This window comes from Coloeus monedula (genome assembly GCF_965178545.1).
Source record: "Coloeus monedula genome assembly, chromosome: 20".
NCBI classification, from domain to species: Eukaryota; Metazoa; Chordata; class Aves; order Passeriformes; family Corvidae; genus Coloeus; species Coloeus monedula.
The window spans coordinates 9,904,112-9,920,993 of NC_138800.1; the positions used below are offsets into that span (position 1 = coordinate 9,904,112).

Genomic DNA, 16,882 nt, shown 5'->3' on the forward strand with positions numbered 1-16,882 from the left:
TGGAGAACATATATCAAAGGTCAAGTGCACCTGGAGGAAGAACCATTAAAATTTCAACTAAAATCCTAATGGAAATTGCTAGCCCTCACTCTCAAACAGCTGCCAAACAGCAAAAAAGGACCTAGTTTAATATTCTCATTTGAAAGCAACTTGCAGAAACCCACGTCAGCAGCAATTTCCCAAACAAGAACCTCACTCAGTGTCCCAGGCAGTTATTACATCAAAGTGCAGGGGAAGAGAAACACCCTTATAGATATTCAATGTTCAATTCCGAGGGTGGATGTAAAAGAAATTGCCTAAGAATACAAGAGAAAATGCCATCAGAAATGGCTGCAGGAAGTCCTGAAAGCCAACCTGGTTTATAAATATAAAAGAGCTGTGTAATATGAGCACTAAGATAAAATAAGGAATTTAAATTATGCATTTATCCAGGAGCAAATTGCATCTCCCCATTGTACAGACAGCGGGTCACACGGTCACCAAGACAACACATTTGCTTTTCACTTCATCATCCTGAAGCTTTCTTCAGCCCTGACCACTGCGTGCTGATTTCTCCTTCCACAACTATCACACACCTGTGCTTTCCAGTGAGTCCAGTCTTGCCATCCTCAATCCCCACCATCTGGAGTTCTCTCTTTCAAGCACTGTACAGACTCACACACTCCAGCCCCAAACACGTGCAGGGTTTGGTTCTCACCACAGCCAAGGTCTGTTTAACTCAGTTCAGTCGTATTAATCCAGTCCTTGGCATACAGTATCAACGTGAAAACAAACAGACTTACTTTAGTCAGAATGGTGAAATATTAAATGCAATTTCTACAGATCTCCTAAGCACGTAGAAGTGTTCTAAGCCTCATGTTTCCCTTCTTGCTGGAGAACCTGGTCAACAAGAATTCTCCAAACCAGCAAATGCAATGTAAACTGAACGAGCATCGGGAGGTACCACTGCTTGTTGGAAGCAAGTAAAGGCCAAACTATTAAATATTTATCCTTTTCTACAGAGCTCCTGGTTTATTTATAAGTCTCTGCTGAAAAAATAAAAAGAAATAGTCAACAAAAAACCCCTCAGCTAATTAGAGGGCACTGGAAGACGAGCTAGTCCAAAGTAGCAAAGCGAGCTCCGGCAGCACAGCCCCGTACGTGCCGCTCGGATCCACCACGGATTCATTCCAGGATTCAGCTGTGCAACTGCCAGCACCAGCCACACTGGCAGGGCCACAAACCATTCCAGCTTCATTCCAGCAATGGGAATTTATCACTGAACTACTTTTTTGGAGATGCAAAAATGCAATCAGTGAAAGCAGCTGGTTCTTATGGCTGAGGAAGCCAGAGAAGGGACAGTCCTGTGTGAGACCGACTTGGGATACGCTGCACAGATACAATAAAGAGAAGGGAACAAAGTGACCACCCTACAACAGACCTCTTAAAGCAGTACTATAAATCCATTAATTCCTACTAAATGAGTATTTAAACTACGGAGCTTAAAAAAAACACCAGAAGCCCCAAACCAACCAAGCAACAGCTTCAGCCAAAATGCAGGAGCACGGGGAGAAGCAACTCCTTTTCTGAATTGAAACTTCACTCCAACAGCTCCAAACCACACAGACCATCTTCCCATCTACAAGTGGATTTTTAAACCCCTGAATTCCCAAGCAGTACAACTCTATCAATGCAACAGACTGTCAGAGTATTTTTGAATGACAGAAATGCATAAAAACTGAAGTGAAATAAGGCAAAAAACCCACACAGACACAGAACAGAACTCTTCCTCTACCTCCAGCCTTTGTCCTCAAAGAAACCAAAATACTATCAATAGGAAATGGTGATTTGTAAATCCTTTTATTTTTCAGAACCTATATACTCAATAACCCTGACAAAACCATGGGCTCTGGATATCCGAGACAACTCAATGAACTTAATTGTCAAATGCAAAATTTTCTCTGCCTCCCTAGAAGTAGGACAAGAGATAAACAGCACACAAGAGCCTACATGGAAAAAACATTACTCGAGTCTTCAAAGGTGGTGAAATCCAGTTTTCCAACCTTTCCAGAAACACAACAACATCTCTTTTGACACCGGTTCTTTCTCCCGACACAATTCCTCAGTCCTCCCTCTGGCCAAGGTGCCCTTTGTGAGAAGGAGGGGAAAAGGGAAGTCCCCAGGGAGGCCACAAACAGACCTGCCCGGCGGTGACAGGAACATCTGCTGCCGACACCCCCAAATCCTTTCCACCCCAATATCTGAGACTGCAGCTGCAGAGCCTGACGACAAGTGGGGTGCAACTGCCCGAGCCTGGACACACCAGGGGATCAGCTGGGCCCCCAAAAACGTGAATAAATCTCAGCGAAACGCAGAGCTGCCGTGGCTGCATCCCCCACAACACACCTGGGAACCCCCACCCTACTCAGGACCCCACGCACTCCACCCGGGACAGCACCACATCCTGCCAGGGACCTCGGTGCTTCATCAGGACCACAGGTACTACATCTGCGACCCACACACCCTACCCAAGACCCCACAAAGCTCACTTGACAACCCATGAACCCCATCTGGGACCCCCACCCAAGATCCCACGTACCTCACCTGAGACCCCATGTACCACACCTGCGACCCACACATCCCGGCCAGGACCCCATGTACCACACCTGAGACCCTACGTACTCAACCCGGGACCCCCACACCCCAGTCAGAAACCCCGCACGCCCCACCTGGGCCCCGACCCCTGTGCCCTCACATCCCACCTGCACCCCGAGCCCCCACCCCAGCCCTCTCATCGCCCTCCATCTCCCGCCATCTCTGCCCCTCCCCGCCTCCCCTTAATTCCCCATCATCGCCCTCCGCCCCATCTGTCCCCTCCCTCTCCACAGCTCCTCGCCCGCTCCCCTTCCGTCACCACCGACCTGGCTGCCCCGGCCGCTCCGCCGCCCGCCCCGCCGGCGCCCCCCGCGCCGGGCCCGGGCCGCAGCGCCATCTTCGCGCTCGGCCCCGCCGTCTGTCAGCGGAGCGGCGGCGGCTTCCGGGGCCGGCCCGGGCAAGCACCGCCCACGGCCCCGCCGCTGCCCGCTTCTACAGCGCCTCGGTTCCTCCGTTCCGCTGCCCCGCCGATGTAGTCCCACAGAGCAGCAGCCCGACTCGATTCCTCCGTTCCACAACCCCGCAGCACCAAAGCGCCTCCGTGTCACAGCCCTACAACGCCCCGGCTCCACACCCACACAGCCGCTGGGTTCCTCGGCTCCGCAGCCCCGCGGTGCCCCGGGAGCGGCTTGGGAGGGGATGAGGGGCTCCGGCTTCCCGTCAGGAACGCCGGTTCCCTGCACCCAAACCAGCGCTTTTCCGTAAAAAGGAAAAGAAAGTGCCGCCCTTCCGCCCGACCTCCCCCAGGGGTGACCTGGGGACGTGTTACAAGAGCCCGGAGTGACAGGACAAGGGGGAATGGATTCACGCTGACAGAGGGAGGGGTAAGTCGGCTATTGGGAGGAAATTCCTCCCTGTGAGGCTGGTGAGGCCCTGGCAAAGGTTGCCCGGAGAAGCTGTGGCTGCCCCATCCAAACTAGATCAAACCAAGACAATCCTGTTCAGGAAATCTCCCTTAAAGGATTGTAGTTGCAAAGAAGCCATTCCTGCCTGACGAATTCTGACACAAGCCGGGTGGGCTGAGACCACGCTGGGCAGATGAAGAGAGAGAAAGCACACAGAGCTGGGCCTCTTTTGCCTGCAGACTTGTTCCATCGAGGCTGCACAGTCAGGCAGGTCTCTGAATTAGCATCTTATGACCTTGTTTATTCTGGTTTCAGGCTCAATTACAAAACAGTACAAAATTACTGGACATGTAAAGTATCAGTTATTTCAAAACAGTTTTATAGAAGAAAAACAGTAGGAAGAGGAAGGCTTTACTTTCACATACAAGTGGCTTTTTTGAAGTGTCCAGGGAAGTCTCTGACAGCTGCATTTATCAAACCTGAGAGTAAACATTGTATGTTTTTTGTCTCTGAATCTCCTGAAAGTGTCTGACAAATGTATTGGGGCGGTCTGAACACAGACAATATTTTCAAGCAGCAGTACAAAACTGTGTGAAAGTAACACAATCTTATTCTCAGAAATACACGGCATTCATTGCACAAGCACATGCTCCAGCTTCTGTAAGAAGCATCCAGGAATTCTCTCCTGGCATTTCAGTAGAGACCTTCTATCATGTAAACCTTCACCCTCACCCCGAAGGGAATATAAGAAATGTTTTTCTCCCTTCACCATCGCTGCCATCTTCATTCTTCTGTTCCAGCACAGACAGAGGTGTCAGCCCCAGCTCACCAGTCTAAATTCAGCTTTCTGAAACAGTCTGTAATTTACTGCCCTTTTTGTCTTCTTTACCTTTCTTCTTTTCCTTAATATTTTCCTTTGTAGTTTTCCTACAAGAAACACATTGGAGATCAAGACACCTGAGCATAACCAGTGGCTTAAACTCAGCTTGCTGTCACCTAACACATGGCACCACACAAGGAAAAATGCTGTCATTAATCCAATCTCCAGTAGACAGATACTGTCACTAAAACTTCATCACTAGTATCATTATGACTGGGTGGTTCATCCAAACAAGTTATCTGTTACTTTGGTTAAACGTTATGGGCTGTTTCTGGATAAACAGCATTGCTTACCTCCTCTTCAGAAAAACTTACTTACATTTTTCTTCTGCCTTTTTTCAAGAAGGACTTTGGGGTGGTACAAATGGATTCTCTTGTCAAAGGCTTCTTAATTAATTTCTTCTTTTGTTTGCTGAGAACAACATTTAGTGAAGAAAGATTAAATTACTAGAGATTCTAGTTCTAGAAACTACTAAAAGCTATTAAAAAGCACTAATTAAAAACTGGTAAACTGCTCAAATGAACATACCTCTGCAGTTTGGGCAAATGTTTTATGTACTCTGGCACGGGACAGCCAGCGCGCTGGATAACGTTGGCAATACTGGAGAGGAGAGAAGGGAAGAGATCAACTCCAGTGCACGGACAAGTGATAAATATTTTTTGTGGAAAACAGCAAACCAAACAAACTGGCTGGTTTGTTGTTGGTCTTTTGTCTTGTGGTGATTTTTTTTAAAGCAAGAAATAAAGACACTATTAATAAAAGACACATTACCTCCGTAATAAAGGTTTATCATCTTCTGTAAAGAAAGTGACTGCCTTTCCTCTGTGTCCTGCTCTTCCAGTACGACCTGTCAAATTTTGCAAAGAGATTTTACTTTAAACATCTCCCTTTATTCCTCCTCACAGCCCCAGCCTCCTGATGCATGTTCATATACTAAGCATACACCAAGCAGCCAATCCCCAAACCCTGCTCCTAGTGAATGAAAGCACAGCTAAGTCTGAAACACCTACATAAGGTTCACAGATTACTGACAAAAACAGGAGCATCTACAATAAAGACCTCAGAAATGGGAAAAAGGAGGCGATTTGTGAGCCATCCCTCACCTATCCTGTGGATGTATTCCACTGCACTCGTTGGCAAATCGTAATTGATGACCATATTCACACCTTTGAAGTCAATCCCTCGAGCCAGTAATGCCGAGCAGATGAGCACCCAGATCTTCCCAGCTCTGAAACTCTGCACTACTTTGTCTCTCTAGGAAACAACCAGAAAAGATATTTGGAAACAGCCCAAAAAACAATTTGAGAAAGGAGGTGAACTTGTTTCGTTAAAGTTGTCATGGTGTTAAGGAATAAAACTAAACTTCTGAACAAAAACCCACAAAAATTTGCTGCCAGGGTTACCTGGAGTTACACTCTTGCTTTTACCTTTCTTTCTAAAGCATTTCTTGAACAGAAATAAAACCCTCCTACCTGCTGCTGAGTCTTGTCTGCGTGGATGACATCCACATTGATGCCTTCATAAATAAGCTCATGGAAAAGCTCTTTAGCCCTCTCAATAGACTGTACAAAAACAAGGACTGGAGGAGCGAAACCCTGCAAAAGAGTAAATTTATCTCAGGTTCCAAAGTCCTTTTCTGTGCAGAATCTGAGACACAGCAGACTTGGGCAATGGTTTGTGTGTCACAGAGAAGTGTTTGACCTGGGAAATTGGGAGTCCCTGACAGAACACAGCTCAGTTCAGCAGGAAGAACATGCTCAGTCTCTCCAAAATACCTTTTTAACAAGCTCTCTCATTGCTGTTAGTTTTCCTGTCTCAGATCCAACAAACAGCAGCTCTTGTTCTACTGTCTCTGCTGCAGAGTTTCTGAAACCAAAAATCCAACAGACAGACTTCCATGGTTTTCATATACATTAACAAATAAGTATCCTATATACTAATAAATATATATAATATATATAACCCCCATAAAAATATTACCTGGTGAATGAGAAATACTTCACAACAAAACCTATTTCACCAGTGCATGTTCCTAAGCTTGATGTTTATTTGATGATAAAGTAATTGGCAAAGCAAAAGAACACTTTATTCAACACACGAGAAAGATCTACGTGCCTACACAATTTTTTTCTGGAGACAAACAACCTGCAGTGCTGACTAACAACAGCCACAAAACCAAGCAGGCTGATGATGCAAAGAAAACAATTTCGCAGGAAATAAAAAAATAAAAAAAGCAGAAAACACCTGCCTTGCTCCAACAGACACCAAGACAACGCTGTCCAGGTTGAGCTTACACCACTCCTCCACGTCGTGGGCGAAGGTAGCGCTGAACAGGGCCCTCCTGACCAGGTGCGAGGTACATGCCAGGAAGATGGAGGCCAGCTGGTCCCGGAACCCCGACTTCCCATCCTCAAACAGCTTGTCTGACTCATCCACCACCAGCCACTCCACGCTAGGAACAGGAGGTTTGCTTTTCAGGAGAGCCACTGGGGGAGAAGTGTCACTTTTGAGTGGCAAAGCACATTTGAAACAGACTCTCATACCTGCTCAAGTCTATTGCTGGAGGATCTTCTTTCAGCAAATAAATGAGTCTGTTGGGAGTAGTAACCAGTATGTCTAGTAGAAGAAAAGGAAAGAAGCAAAATGTCAAAAAAGATACAAAATAAACCCAACAAACAGAGCCCTGCGAAACACCAGTTCCAATCCAATATGCCAGAGATACAGTTTAGCAGAGTCCATGTCAGGCTCACTTCCCATTTCTTCCCTGCCACTCTTTGAGTGTTGCACAACAGACTGCACACCCTGAGTGGCATTAACCATCTCTTTAAAACCACACAGCCCAGAGAGAAAGGTCAGTGACATTTTTTAAATTTTTAGGAACACTTCAGTCCTTAAAATAGTTACCAAATTTCTTGGAAGACTTGGGCCCAAACTTCTTGGCTGCCTCCGCTGCCTTGTGGATCATGTGGATTCTGAAGCCTGTGCCCTCTGCCAGCTTCACCAGCTCCCGGTGGGTCTGAAAAGGCAGCAGAGGTTGGATTTTCAAACTGAGCTGATGAGCTTTTCTAACCAAAACACTGCTGACAATCATGGAATCATGGAATGGTTTGGGTTGGAAGGGTCCTTAAGGCTAATCTCGTTCCACCCTTGCCATGGGCAGGGACACCTTGAGGGATGGGGCAGCCACAACTTCTCCGGGCAACCTCATCCTGAAGACAGAGCTTCAACCACCACCCTGATTTCAGTGTTAAGAGAAAGCTCTCTGGTTTCCTTAGCATAATAAAATGCAGCTCTCTAACAGGCATTACTCACGTCACTACCATATGTGGCTCCCTCTCTCACATGAATAAAAACTGCCCAAAGGTGCCATTTTTATTTCATTTTAGTAACACAGCTTTGTTATAAAGTTACTCCTTGAAATTCTGAGTTTGGGACAAACAGATAAACCTCTTGTAGCAATCTCAAGTAGGAAAGGAGGTTTTAAGAGCACCTGAGCATTGGGCAGTTTAAAATATGATCAAAGAATCTCGAGCCTCTAATCTAATCATTTAGATTAGACCCAGATAATAGATATGCACCTACTTCACAGAAGTCAAAAGACTTGAAAGACACATTTAAATTAGCTTTTTCTGATATGTGAGGGCAATAAAGGAAAAAAATATTTACTGAGCTGCTATTTTGCTGATGCAGAGTGAAAATACTGAAGTACATCAGTGCGAGATTCCCTCAACACACACCTGGCTGGCAAGTTCTCGGGTAGGTGATATGATCAGAGCCCTGAATCCTTTGTTCCTGGGTTGTTTCAGATGTGTTAAGAGAGGGATACAAAATGCCAGTGTTTTTCCAGACCCAGTAGGAGCTGAAGCCAGAAGCTCCCGACCCTGTAAGAAAATACAAAGGGGTTACATTCCAGTAGAAAAAAAAAAATACGGAGTAAAAATCACATTCCCATCAATATCAATGCTGCAAACTGACCCAAAATACCTGAGGATGAGGAAAATTGTAATGGCCAAGCTTTCAACTCTGATGCAGTTGATTCAGCTTTAAAACTGCCACAAACGCAGCCATGGCCCCAGATTTTGGCAGAATCCCTGAAATCCCAGAGAACTTACATGCAGCATGACGGGAATTGCCTGCATCTGGATGGGCGTTGGGACACGGAAGCCTGCAGCTTGGACATTCTCCATGATTTTAGGGTGGACTTTGTACTCCTTCTGAAGCTGATCAAAGGTGGCAATGGGGTCAGGGAGATCTGTTCCCTGAATGTTGATCCTGTGCTGGTTCCTGAAGCGATTTATCTACAAGGCAAAAGACAAACTCCTTCTTTTTAACTTAACACCATAAAACTCACCACGTATGGATTCACCTCCTGATTCTTTCCCCCACACTCAGTCACCCTCCTTCCAAGAAGAATCACCACAAAAAAACCCTCAATTTTCAGATCAAACACCCACGGAACACCAGGAACCTGTTGCTGCATCAGAATTCCCTGGTCCCACCTTTTCTCTCCTCAAGCGTTCAAGCTTCTCTGCAGTAGGTTTTTTGTCTTTGGCATCTTCAAACTTTGCTTCTAGAGAGGACATCCACTTTATTCCATTGTTTTCTGACAGCTCTGGCATTGATACTGCTCCTGGAAGCCGCAAACAAATTGAAATGTCCTTTAGTAAAATACAGACAGGCATTATTTGGAGACAAAAAAATCTCAGAACCTTTTTTCTCTCATTCTCAATAAAACGAATGAAGACTCCAGAAGGATGGCAACCACATGTCCAGGTCTCAACACTGAATCTTGGCCCAGTTATTAGATCAGCTCTGAGCCAGACCAGCCAAGGAACCCAGAACTGGATGAGCTTTAAGGTCTCTTCCAACCCAAACCACTCTGGGATTCTCTGATGATCCTGCCAGGGATACACACGTGTGTACAAATACCTCGTGTCTTTTTCTTTTTTCTTTTCCCTTCACTGCTTTCTGCCGTTCTTTTCCTCTTTCCTGCCACCTCTCCATCGTTCTTCCCTGCTCCATCCTTCTGCTGCTTCACCTCCTCCTCAGCCCCTGCGAGCCCGCAGCCCTCCTCGGCAGACCCCTGAGGGGCTCCCTCCTTGTTCCCGAAGAAGTCGAGGCTCTCCAGCGAGACGCTGCCGCGGTTCCCTTTAACCACCTGCGGGACAACAGGGAAAAGGGTGAGACACCATCGCCAGGCCCCCGCTCCTCAGCGCCGCGGGCGGGTGGGACGGGGCTCTGGAGCCTGAACCGTGCAGGGGCCGGTCCCCGAGCCCTCCCCAGCCTCCCCTCGGTGTCCCCGCACCCCGAATCGCCGCGCGTCGCTCCCGAACCGCCGCACGTCGAAGCGAGCCCCGGCACCCAAGCGCCGGAACAGCTCATGGGTCTCCATGCTGCCGCGCTCCCAGCATCCCCCGCGCCGCCGCCGGAAACGGGGATCACTTCCGGCGCGGAGCGGCCGGGTACCATGGCAACCGCCCCGCGAGGGCGTCATGGCCGCTCGTTACCATGGCAACGGCGCGGTCAGGCTTCCCTAGGCCGCAGCGGGCCCGAGGCCACGGGAGATGCCGCAGCGGGAGGGGAACGGCTGTCGCGACAGCGCGAGGGAGAATTCCTTCCCCCTGCGGGGCTGTGGATGCCTCCGTGTGGTCCCTTTCAGCTCTGCTGCAGTCCTGCAGTCTGGAAGGGAGCTGACAGGAGGATGTTGTTGCTGCCCTGTGCACAACCACTTTGCTTAATCCTTGATTTGTACTAGTACAGTCCAGCCTCACAAGTGTGCCTGAAGAAACAAATGCTTAACACCGTGGCAGGAGCAACCCAGCAACTGGCTGAGCTCCTCAGGGCATTCAAGAAAGTTTGCCCAGATTAAGATCAGCATTTATTTAATTGATGTATTTATTCATTATGATAAACATGAGATCCAATAGCGCAGGTAAATCTAGTACTCTCTATCAGATAAAACAATACAGATTTTTCCTGGTTGTTCTTGAAGGAAAACAAACAGAAATCTAATTAGCAGCAACAAAAACTGATGTAATAAAAGTCTCAAAGGCTAGAGATATAAATTGCTGAAATCCAAGAGCTCTAAGACATATAGGTCATGGCTGTTCCTCCTGTAACATTCACTACTTTCATAACAAACTTGGAGATGACAAATTGGGTAAACCTGATCCTCTCCTCTGCCATTCTCTCCCTGATACATAGTGCTTTTTCTTTGCCAAACTTTCAACTTCCTAGCAAATGGGTGGAAGCAGACCCAGGGACCTGGGTGCAGAGCACCACAACGGTGACAATTCCCTTTCTTTTGTCCCCAGTGGTGTATTTACAGTGAATAAAGACTCAACTCCACATCCTTCGTGCAGTTCCCAGGCTGAGGCTCCTGCTTTTCTGCGGGGAGCAGTGACTAATGGTTGCTGCGAGAGGATGGGGAAGAATGTGGAGGCATTTGTGTAACAAAGAACTATAAATCATCTCCAATATCCATCACTCACCAAGGGATGCTGTTGGCAGATTCAAGAGTGAGGAAACAGGGAATATGCTCTTCATCGGTCAGCTGGGAAATCCTTTTGTGTCAGGAGTGAGGAGCTCTGCTTCCCAGGGCAGAAAGCCCTGTGCCGGGAGCGAGAGACCATGGAATATCCTGAGCTGGAAGGGATCATCCAGTCCAACCCCTGGCCCTGCACGGACACCCCAACAATCCCAACCTGTGCCTGAGAGCATTGTCCAAATGCTCCTGGAGCTCTGACAGCCTTGGGGCTGTGACCATTCCTTGGGGAGCCTGTGGCCACCCCCTGGAGCTACTGGGGTTCTTGTCACTCTGCTGCTCCTGCTCTGAGCAAGGTGACCTAAAGCCTTGCAGAGAAGGGCTGCTCTCAGGTGCCATCTGCAGAAACCCCACAAGGCAAAGGATGCCTCAATGTTCCCTGTCATTGATCCAAACCTCCTCAGAGCCTCCTCACGGGGAGTTCCCACTCCAGCTGCACCACAGCAAACAGGAAACATCTGCCCGTGCCAGGCTCAGGGGGTATCAACCTCCCAGCCACAGCCACCTTGAGGGGGCAACAGCCCTTACTGCAGCAGCTCGTGCCTTTCCCTGAACCCCCTGCCCTGGCTGTACGTGCCGAGGAACACGGCGCTTCCAGCACACCGGGGCTGGATACAGCCACAGCAGAGGAGGGAAGGGCTGCCCATTCTGCCTGGAGTGACTGGCAGGATGCCCACGGCCTGGACTGGGATGTGTGGGAGAGCCCAGGCTCCTGGTTCCATTTGTTATCCTTGCAGGAGTCCCTGGGACCGCAGCAGGTACAAGTGGGTGGGGAACAGCTGGGCACTCTCCCGACCCTGACACAGCCCCATGCCTGCGGGGCTCAGGGATCTCTGGGATGGTGCAGAGCAGCTCAGGTGGGATGTGTCCCTGGGCGGGTCATTGGGCTGTGCCCGAGGCGTGGAGCTGAAATAAAACCCTGTAAGATGGCAAAGCAAATCCGGTGAGTGCATTTATTCCATCACGTGCACACCCAGGTCTGAGTTCCTTACCTGTAGCCGTGGGCTCCTGGAGAAGTCCAGCTAAGCCAGCATCTTCTGTGTGTGTGTGTCCATCTGTTCCACAAGGGTAAGGCAGGAATTACAGGACAGTGGGACTTCTGCACATGTGCCCCCCACGCCCTGCCCTCCTGCTACATCATCATCACTAATATGCACATAACAGTCAATTAGCCCGGCCGAGCGCACTCGTGACCTCTGATCCCTGCTGTGTCCCCCGATCCATTAACAGGCCCTCAGCCCTTAGCTCTCAGTATGAATTGATGTAGCATCCATTCTCTTGCAGCAAAGAAACATGCGTCCTCATTCAGCTGTCCATTTCCACTTTCTGTTCCTTTGTCCTCCCCTTCTGTTCCCTGTGTTGCTAACCTGGTCACCACTTCTTGACCCCACGTCCTTGTCCCTCCCAAGGGTGTTGTAATCCCAACCACTACCAAAAAACTTTTACTTTTTTCCCCTTTACTCACATCTTATTTAGCAAAAAATGGTTTCCAGCAGTGTGGGAGCTTTGATCCCCTATTCAAGAAATCCTTGCAATGTTTTTTTAAAGACTTTCTTTCTAAGGCAAATGAATTCTTCATAAAGGGGGAAATGGTGTGCTGGTTGGGCTCTGTTCATCTGAGGAAGACAAATGATCTGTTTTATTACTTGAAAAGCATAACAGTTGAGTGTGTAGATTTGTGATTTATCTGTAATTAAGAATCCATTTGAGCAGCATATTAATTACAGAGAGGAGAATTAATTTCGCTGAGTAGGAAAGTAAAATCAAAGTTCCTTGAATTAGAAGACAGCATAAAATGCCTGAGGCTTGGGTTTTCCATGGCTGTGCATTACGCCTACACCGGGACAGGACAACTTAGGGCACACTTGAGTTTTTTTACTTTTTTTCTCCCTAGGTCAGAGAAATAAAGTCCAGGGCCTCACAGACCTCTCCCTGCCAGTGCTGGTGGCTCGCACCGCATTCCCGTTCTGCCGGGGCTGCTCCCATTGTGTCGCGCACGCCGCTCCTTTGCCTGGGGGCTGCAGCGGGACCCATGGGTCTCCCACCACCCGCAGCGGGGGGAAAAGGATCCTCCAGGATTAAATGGTCCCTTGGCTGCTGCGGGGAGCCCAGGCATGGTAGGGCAGTACCCGGAGCTGCAGGAACAATCGGAGATGCACTGGAGCAGGCAGAGAGGTTTTCTCTGGATGCTTGAGTGCGTTTTGAAGTGTTTGTGTGCAGTGCCTTGGTTCAGCACAGCAAACTGTTCCAGAGCTGTTCTGCTAGTCTTCCTGACTCACATCTCTGCCCCCATCAAACCTTTTCACGGACTGGCGAGGATCTTCTGCGAGCACATCACGGACACCCCCCATCAGCGCACAGAGCCTGGCACAGGGACTCCTCGGGCTCCGCTCCCTGCCCCGTGGCCAGACCGCAGCGGGAGCTGGCACCGCCCGCAAACAGCCCGGCCTCCCGAGGCCAGCACTCTCTGCATTCCTCTCTGTGTACTCCTCAAACTCTGCCACCAGCCCGCTCAAAGGCTTCAAAGGCTGAGCCTGTCTGCAGCGCGCAGGGAGTGACAGCGCTTTGCCCTGTGACCTGTGCCGGCAGCGCCGGGACCTCAGGGCAGCCGTGTGCGGGCTGCTCCGGTGGCGAGCACAGCCCCAGCCTCGGCACAGCCCCACGCTGCTGCTGCTGGCTTTCCTGCTGACATTCCCGGCAGATCCGGCCATCTGGCTGGACTGGCAGAACGGGTTTGGAAAGCCCGCGTGTGTGAGCTGTGCTGTTGTGCAACTGCGCCGTCCTTACGTGTGCACACGCTCTGAGAGACGATTTATAGTCACTGAAATCGCCCGGCTGCATGTTGGTGTCCCCGAAGAGGCCCATCTGATGCCTTCATAGCCAGCAGAACATCAGCTCCTTCACAGGGACTTCCTGAGCAATCCAGCTGTTTGCTGCTGGGCTGTGTGAGCCGGACTGGCTGCAGCCCAGCCAGCACCAGAGGCCTGGGCAGCCCCAGCACTGCCCTGGCAGCAAGGTGGGCACCAGCACCGGGCTGCTGTCACACACCTGGGCACAGGGACCCGGGCACCAGGCCCCCAGACCTCAGCCAGCATGCAGCGTTGGGCCCTGGACAGGGTTTCCCTGGCTCCGTTCCTCCCACAGTGACGGAAGTGATAAGCCCAAGGAGCCCTGCTCCGAGGGACGGCCAGAGCCCCATGCTGAGGGCTCGTGCTCAGGGTTTGATAAGCCCTATTGTGACTCTGGGGCAGGCAGTGAGGGTGGCTCACCTGGTTGTGACCCAGTGACTTTGCTGGCAGCACAGACGGTGCTGCAGCGCAAACAGGAGGCGGTCGGGGCATGGGATTTACCCATCGGGGCAGCTGTCACAGCTGTGCTCTCTTTGGAGGTGAGGGAGAGGTCATGCTCCTGCCCAGCCCTTCACATCCCACCTCTGCACATCTCAGGCTTTCCTGTGCTCTTCCCCTGCTCCTCGGCCCATGGACTGGGGAAGGAGCATGAAAACAGAGAGCTTTGTGTGATACCTCCATGGATGGAGCAGGTCCTTGTGTCACACAGACCCTCAGCAGCCCTGACCACAGCTGTCACCCTCTGACCCTGGCAGTGCTGGGATTTGGGGGATTTCCTTTGTACCCACACCTGCACTTTAAATTAAAGGCAGCCTTGTCCCTGTGCCCTGCCAGGATGGAGGCTGCAGTTCACATGAAGAGACGCTGCTAAAGCCTCGTGGCAGCCTGTGGATCATCACGTGCAAGGAATTCCCTTATAAGCAGCTTTGAACTGTAAAACAATCACTCAGCCCTGTAAAACTGTATTGGTCATAAATGAACTTTGTCATGGTTCTGCTGGTTTCTTTGCTCCATAACAACTGCATCACCCACAAACACCACGTGCCCGACAGCAACAGCAGGAAAAGGTATCTTCCAGGAGCTTCATTTGACATGACATCGCATTTTCCAGCAATTTAATGAGGCAGCCAGGGCACCTGTGGGAGCAAACACCCCACCCAGAGCTTCTCCGAGCAAGGTGAGGTCTGGCGAGGGACAGCCCCAGCCCCCAGCCCAGCTGCTGCAGAGGCTGCTCTGCGAAGGTTTGTGTGGTACTTACCATCCAGAAAGGTTTCCTCAGCCAGAGGTTAACTCAAAATCAGAGGAAGCTTTCTCCCCACACAGGTATGCATAGCACCCACAGCATCCTTAGCAACCCGTCCTGCTTCCCTCCTTCCCAGATCCTGCTGCCCAGGGATGGGAAGTGACAGCACACAACACACTGTTCAGCAACTTCATAAACCCACACCTCTGGGGAAAGTACCATCTGTTATTAATCATTCGTTCTACTCGCGTTATTGACTTTATCCTGTCTGCTTCACCACACTCTGCTCCGTGGGAGTCACCTGCTCCAGCTGTGTCTTCATTTGCTTGTATCCTCTGCCCTTCTTCCCCTTTTTTTTTGGCTCTGTCCCCTCTTCCTTCACCACGTCCCTCTCTGGTGGGGTCAATTCTCAAAGCCTCCTTTTCCCAAGGTTTTCACTTACCTCCTCTGCAGAGCTGACTGGAGAGCAGCACTGACCATGGACCAATTACCGAAGGGCTCTTCATACCCCAAGCTCCATCCTTTCAATCTGTGATCCTCTTACAGCTGGTGCAGAAATCAAACCCCAAAAGGTACTGCATAAGCTCAGCTGCAGCAGGTCTAGTGCTTTTCTCCCACCTGCATCCCACTGGATTGTCCATTCCTCCCTCTGCAGGGCCAATTCCACCTGGATTTGCACCAGCCAGGGAAAGCTTAATCCATTAACCTCACAAAGGTTCCACCCTTTTCCACTGCTGTGCTCAGAGTCACTCAGCTCTGTTAGCTCTCCACAATCAAGGACCTTCAAAAGCTTTCCAGTCCCTAGAGCACACCCTCCCACTTCCCCCTCGGGCTGCACTGACCCACGGGCTCAGCATCCAAAGCGGATGGGGCTTGGCTTTGGCACTCCCCTCCTAATTGGTTTGCTTAGCACTTGGCTGCTTAAGTTAGCAGGGGATGAGGGAGGAACCGTGGTGGGCTAAGGGCAACATCATTAGGGCATCATTAGGAGGGTGAGGACACGGCTCTCCCCACCTCCAAAAGCCTCCTGCGATCTCTGGCTGATACCTGGGGATTCACAGGAAACACTGGACTCCTCACATCCAGGCAGGTATAAATGGAGATGATCATTGCAAGGGACAGCAGGAGGGACACACCACCAGCCTGTGATCCCGTCAGCCCCACCTCTGCCAAACCACCACAGATGATCACTGTGGAATTCACAGACCACACGGCAGCAAGGACTCAGAAGAAATGGTGTTTAATTATGGTATACATTAAATTAAATGTAATTCTGAATATTGCTCTCCAAATTCCTGATGACTTATTCACCGTAGGGCAGCTCCAGTCAGTCCCAGCGAGGGTGAGGGTCCTACTGTGCCAGAGAAACTGAGTCAAAGAGCCTTTCTCAGCCCAAAGAGAGCATCCAGTGTTCTCCTTCTTAGCATGGTTATTTGTCCATGGGCACCTCTGCTGCTGTCCACCTCTCTAAATCCCTCTCAGCAGTTGGCACATGCCACAAAGTTAGTGAAAAATCAGCACAACTGGGGAGTATTAGATCCCTTTACAGAGGGGAGCATGTACAGAGGAGCTCGTGTCTCACAGAGGGCAGGCGATGCCTTTAACAGCTTCCATGGCTTTGGGAGGTTGGACTTGGGCACCCAAACTCCTCCAGGGCTCTGGTGTCTATTCCCAGCAGGTGCCTGAGGGGCTGGACGTGCCCTCACCGCCGAGCTGGGATCATTCACAAGCTGGAGATCTTGCTGCGGAGCTTTCCATCCAGGAGCCGCTGCCAGGTGAGACAGGGCAGCAGCTGGAGCGTTCACACCACAGCCCAGATTCCATCTATCCATCCATCCAGGGCCCCACGAGGATGAGAGCACCCTGTGTGCTGGCAAGGTTGGAGCC

General features: G+C 50.1%; 2 protein-coding genes across 6 annotated transcripts in view; both read right to left on the reverse strand.

Annotated features, from left to right (window-relative positions):
* SYNRG (synergin gamma) overlaps positions 1-2,979 on the reverse strand; it is a 37,421-nt gene extending 34,442 nt beyond the window's left edge. For 4 of the 5 annotated variants that reach the window (XR_014226993.1, XR_014226994.1, XM_082294660.1 and 1 more), the window contains exon 1: positions 2,901-2,978. Coding sequence is in view for 2 of the 5 variants with exons in the window: in XM_082294660.1 (XP_082150786.1) it covers positions 2,901-2,971 (71 nt within the window). In the remaining 3 variants the exon portion in view is untranslated. Of the gene's footprint in view, positions 1-2,900 lie in introns of all 5 variants that reach the window. The other variant, XM_082294659.1, reaches the window with a different exon arrangement.
* Positions 2,980-3,946: 967 nt separating this feature from the next.
* On the reverse strand, positions 3,947-9,751 carry DDX52 (DExD-box helicase 52; the record flags this gene model as incomplete). The annotated part of the gene is made up of 15 exons (XM_082294671.1): positions 3,947-4,406; positions 4,678-4,770; positions 4,888-4,959; positions 5,131-5,206; positions 5,463-5,613; positions 5,832-5,954; positions 6,135-6,225; positions 6,608-6,811; positions 6,903-6,975; positions 7,264-7,375; positions 8,097-8,240; positions 8,472-8,657; positions 8,859-8,989; positions 9,289-9,517; positions 9,665-9,751. 15 exons carry the CDS (start codon positions 9,749-9,751, stop codon positions 4,319-4,321), a joined length of 1,860 nt encoding a protein of 619 aa, XP_082150797.1. The 3' UTR covers positions 3,947-4,318.
* Positions 9,752-16,882: the final 7,131 nt, after the last annotated feature.